At 37.4% G+C, this 5,509-nt stretch overlaps 1 protein-coding gene across 1 annotated transcript; it reads right to left on the reverse strand.

Annotated features, from left to right (window-relative positions):
• Positions 1-1,267: 1,267 nt before the first annotated feature.
• Positions 1,268-2,089, reverse strand: LOC130670051 (E3 SUMO-protein ligase PIAS4-like). Its single transcript, XM_057473223.1, has one exon. The coding sequence runs from the start codon at positions 2,087-2,089 to the stop codon at positions 1,268-1,270; it is 822 nt and encodes a 273-aa protein (XP_057329206.1).
• Positions 2,090-5,509: the final 3,420 nt, after the last annotated feature.

Below are 5,509 nucleotides of genomic sequence, written 5' to 3' on the forward strand. Positions count from 1 at the left end.
TATTCTGTCACTAAATATGACTGTATAACACTGAATATATTTTTTTTTTTATTTTAGTGTTTCAATTGTATAACTTCTGTTTTTTACAATGTTTCTACGCTCTCTTTCCTTTCGTTACTCTCTTTCATTTTTGCGACTGTGGCCCGACTTGTGCTCGTGCTCTACTGCATCATTACGGTGATGCCCTACTAACTCCCTTGTGCAATGGAGGTGTAGTGGCGTAGGAAAACCACAGAGAAAACCTAGCCAGTACAGTATCGGTTTGAGTGAAGCACCAGTGATCGATAAAATTCCCATTTTACCGATCACTAGATCTTCATCCCGCGCCTAACGTTCAGAGACCTCCGTTCGAACTCGACGCGTGGCTAAGCGGTCACCCATCCAAGTAGTAACCATGCTCGATGCTACTTAACCTTGGTGATCGCCCGAGCCACGCGCGTGCCGAACGGCTGCCTCAGCCGCTTTATATCACTGAATATATAAAGCTATATTATTTATACTGCGTTACTTATTCCAATATCACATAATAAATAAAAAAAATTACATGAGTTAAAATTAATTATAATTATATAAACATTACCAGCAAAAACAAAATTATTTAAAATTTATAAAAATATTTATTGTCAGTATAATTTTACATACAATTCATTAAAAAAATTGAAAATTAAAATATGTACATAATTTAAAAAACATTATTAAAAGAAGCGGTTTAAAACGATTAAAAAAAATTAATTTTACAAATATTCAGTTCATTTAAATAAATCAGTTATTGCCGTATTAATACAATCTCCATAAGCCGAAATCAAGTCTTCTTCGTGATCGCTTGATTCTCTTGCAAGAGCCAATAATTCCGAAAACAATTCATCCCTTTCGTTATTAGAGTTCACTGTTTCCGATATTCTTTTTTCTGATCTTTTATCACATTTTTTGTGATCCGATTTAACAAGAGCCGGAACGAAATTACCCCAGGTACCATCTTCAGAAAATAGAATTTTAACAACATTAGACTGTAATTTACTTGAAGATAAAATCCCACTAAAGTAATTATCAGTAATGAGATTTTCAAACCCCGCCGGCTTATTGCAGACTGGACATTTCCAGGTGACATGAGCTTCATTAGTCTGTAAATATGTCAAGGCGTCAATACACTCAATATGATTACAAAACAATGCCCGGCAGGGGTAACGTATTCTCTTGTTCCCAATGGGACAGACAAGAGACATTGTCACTGAGACAGCAGCAATATCGTTGATGTCTTGATCTTTACTCAATATCTTCTTGATAGCTTCTCTTGTATAATATGAATCCAAAAACCAGCCTTAGATTTCAATGCGTCAAATAATTCCGCGCTGGTCTTCTTACGGACGAGATTGATAACCGCAACATATTTATTCGTATCTGCTGGTATGTTTATTTTTACGACATTTTCCACTGGTGATATTTCAATTCGAGATGTAATATCGATTGGCTTGAACTTCTGTGATTGAAGTCTTGCAGAATTGCCCGTCAATGAATCACTTAATTGAATATCTCGTTTGTTGATCTTCAGTCCAATGCCCAAAGGAATAAAGTCATCTTGTTTTTTCGCTGATGAGTCCAGTTTACACAAACGAATTTGCACTTGTACGGAGAATTTTGCTTCCTTGGACTGGGACCGTGAGTTGGAAATATCATCAGCTTGTTTTGGAGACAACTTGAACTGAATAATATTCTGCTGTGGCTGTAAATTTGTAGGCTCGACTAATTCGGTCAACAAGTCGAATAACGGGGACTTGCTGAATTCAATATCCGGATCCAAAATAATGATCTTGGGTGAATTTTTTGATTTCGAAAGAGTCTTTTTGGGAAGTTGATACGGCCGAGATTGACTGCGATTGAGTTTTAACTTTGATATTTTGTAGAAAACATCCGATTGCTGGTACGGCAATGATATTGAAGTACTTACTGGTGTACATTTGAAATCAGTCAGCAGAATATTTTCAGTTACTTTTGGAATACACTTCAATTTTTTCTCGAATTTGCTGTGGTTACTTCCCAATAAATTTTGGAGTAATTCTTGGTCGTATCTCGATGGCGTGGAGTTTCCCATTTTGCACTACACTGGTCTGTAGAATTATATTTTTAGTCACTATAGTCCGGTTGAGTTTATTAATGTAGTGTAAATATTGTCCGAAAAATAGCTGACGGCAAAACTACTTGACGTTTGAAAGGGACACTGTTACTTGACTGAGGTCAAGCGAGTAACTAAAGTTTAAATAGCTGAGGGTGCAGTGAAGCCAGACCAGGGTATCTTTTCCCCTTTCCCAGACGAAATAGCATGGAGCATAATGCGGAGAGGGGGCAAATATCCGATGATCTGGCTGCACTGGGAAGCTGGGCCTCCCAAAGCGACCTAATTTCGACAAAACTTTATGGATTGGCCACTGGGGATTGGTTAGCAGCCGACCAATGAATGGTGTACCACTGGGCGGCAGCTGATTATGACAGAGTGTTTAGCTTGCCAAGTCTGGTCGCACCTAAGTATTATGGTCGAATATTAGGGCGCCACTGGAAGATGGACTCGGCCTTCCAGAACCGGATGTTAATGTAATTTTTTGATTCTCAGGGTCGTTCGTAATTTTTATAATTTTGTGAGAGAGGAGAGGAATAGTGAACAGGCTTGAAATAAATTTTATTAAACTTTGCTTTTAATTTCAATTAATTTAAGCACCTTGCTTATTATTTATTTAACCCTTTTTATAACACTTAATATACTTATGACAAACTAAATGCTTATGACAAACTAAATATCCTTATGGCAACTAATATTCTTATGACAAACTAATAACCTCGTCCCCTGGACGGTTTTCCTTATGACAAACTAATTTATACCTCGTCCCCTGGACGGAATCTTATGGCAAACTAATACGTCTCCCGGACGTTTCCACACCCACACACTCCCGTTAAAATACCGTCCCCTGGACGTTAAACCTTAATACAATTAATAAATTTGTCCCCTGGACATTAACTAAAATTATTCTAATATCATCCCCTGGATGTATAACTAAAATTTACTATAAAATCATCCCCTGGATGTATATCTAAACTAAATTTGTCTACCGGACTAAATCACAGATTTTCTTTGACATTAAATTGACTTTACTCAACTTTGCTTCACTCAATTTTTCAACACTTCATAAACTCCAATACTCAATATAACTTTCTTATTCTATAATTTACTGTCCTTCTAATCAATTAATTTATTTTGTTTAATATAATTTATAAATTAATTAATTTTTTTCCAATTATAAATTTCCTTAATTAATTTTCTCTAATTAAATTTTTTATAATTAATTTGCCACAATTTTTATTCAATTATTATTTTTAATTCCTAAATTTTCCACTGACAATTTTCACAATAAATTTACTTCACTTTTAAAATAATCCGTTTCACTTTTTACTCATAATCTGAATTACCCAAACTCTAGTATCTTTTATTTAAATTTTAGATATTTTATTTAACTTAAAATTAATTTAATAATCACGTAATGACTAGAATTTGTTTTCGGGTTGACTAGAATTTTTGACCGGTGAATTGACGTCACGCGGTTCCCGATTTTATTGGAGTTAATTAAGTAATTCGAGTAAATTAATGAATCTTAGAATTAATGCGGCCGACGGAATAAATTCCAGCCTGTATTAATCTTAATATCAATTAATAAATTAATTTATAACGGCTGGAGAGCCTGGAATAAATTAATAAATTAATAGTTTTAATGACCGGATTATTTATGCGATAATTTTATTTTATTCTGGCTGTGGAGCCTTGAATAAATACTACAGAGTTTAGACCAGATATTAACGACAAATGACGCGACGGAACTTTCGAGAACACGAGATTGAACGGCTGGAGAGCCTGAACTATCCGTTTCTTTACGCGAGATCAACGGAAAGATATTAAATAATATATTATAATTAATTTGCCAGATTAATAAAATTAATCAGCTGCTTGAATTAATTATAATTTACCTCCAATTTTATTTCAGCAGTCCTTGGGAATTTCAGGTGATGATTTACTGCTATCTCTCTGGTGTTAGTTATGTTCCAGGTTTTCCGTTGTCCGGCTTTCCTTGTCCTCGTAATTCCTCTTTCGCCAATAATAAAGATCTTTTGGATGGTAATGGTAAATTATAACCTGTCAATGAACAGTGCGTATAAGTAAATTGTAATTTATTAATTGTTTAACAAATGGCTTTAGAGAGCCTAAATACAAATTTAATTAATTAATGTAATCGCCTCGTTCCACGTGAAGCGTGTACAGACGTAATTATTTACCTTGTAATTGTTGCGTCCGATCCTTTTGGTCGTCTGATCAACTCTCTCGATTCCACGTTCCGTTGGTATTTTTATAGTCTCGTTCCACCATTTCGGTTCACTCCCGGAAAACTTAGTCTAGGGGAGTGGCGAATATTCGGGTCTAGGTGATCGTGCGACACCCGGTGACTAGTCGCGTTACTAACTCGAAAATTACGAGGTCGTTGGCCGGTTACCGGCGGGAAACGAAATTCAAATTCAAATATTTAATTTCTCACACAATTATAATTCACCCTGTTACACTCCCCCCTGCCAGACTGTCACCCGGGTCCCGTGCGATCACGAAGGCCTGAGTACCCCAAGGATAGGAAACGGCCAGGTGACCAAGACTAATTAAATCGTAATATTAGGAAAAGTAAAAAATTTTATATTAATTGACAAATGACAAAGAGAAAGAATGAAACAAAATTTAAAATAGAACACTATTTCTTCTTTTTCTTCTTGTCAGATCTGGGTGGTGGTGGTCCCGTATACAAGGGCTCGTCGAATGAACTAATGCCAATTTCAAGGACGTCCTCCATCAAAAGTTCTTCCTCAGTATAGAACTTAGGGCTTGCCCGCCCAGAATCGTCGGAAACGTATGGACCACCGTCAACATACTCCATCTCTGCCCAGTTAGGTCCTCGTTCTTGGTTCTTCTTTTTCTTTTTCTTCTTCTTCTTTTCCATGCTGCCAGTTTTGGAACCCAGGGACCTGACCAGTGGCCTTGGGTGGGCCCTGGGGGCCTTCCAGTTCCTCTACTGCTGGAATTGTAGGTGGTTGGACTTCCAGATCACTAGGGTGAGGGAGTGCCCTGGCTTCCTCCTGCCATCCTTCAAGCTGCTGGGTCGGTGACGACGCCAGCACCGGTAAATCGGCTGATGTTGTAGGGAGAGGCCCATCTCCGTCTTGGATTAATCCTCCCAGGACCTTATTAACTAACTTGCGACCCTTGTTGGTACTCATGTGTTTTCGCAACTTGTCAAGTTTCGACATATCAACCGTCTCGGGTTGGTCAGCCAGCTTGCGCAGCATCTCATGTCGCTTTCCTCGGCGCTTGGCACTTTTGGATTTTGCCGATGGTGATTTTGTGATCGTTGTGGTCGACATGGATGTTGTTGGGCTCTGAACCGGTGTTGTTGAAGTGGTCTTTGGCGGTGATATGACCTTAACTGCA

The sequence above is a fragment of the Microplitis mediator genome, chromosome 6, assembly GCF_029852145.1.
Source record: "Microplitis mediator isolate UGA2020A chromosome 6, iyMicMedi2.1, whole genome shotgun sequence".
Lineage (NCBI taxonomy): Eukaryota > Metazoa > Arthropoda > Insecta > Hymenoptera > Braconidae > Microplitis > Microplitis mediator.

Excerpts from the sequence above, each read along its gene's own strand:
- LOC130670051 (XM_057473223.1), bottom strand. The coding sequence starts at position 2,089 with ATGGGAAACTCCACGCCATCGAGATACGACCAAGAATTACTCCAAAAT.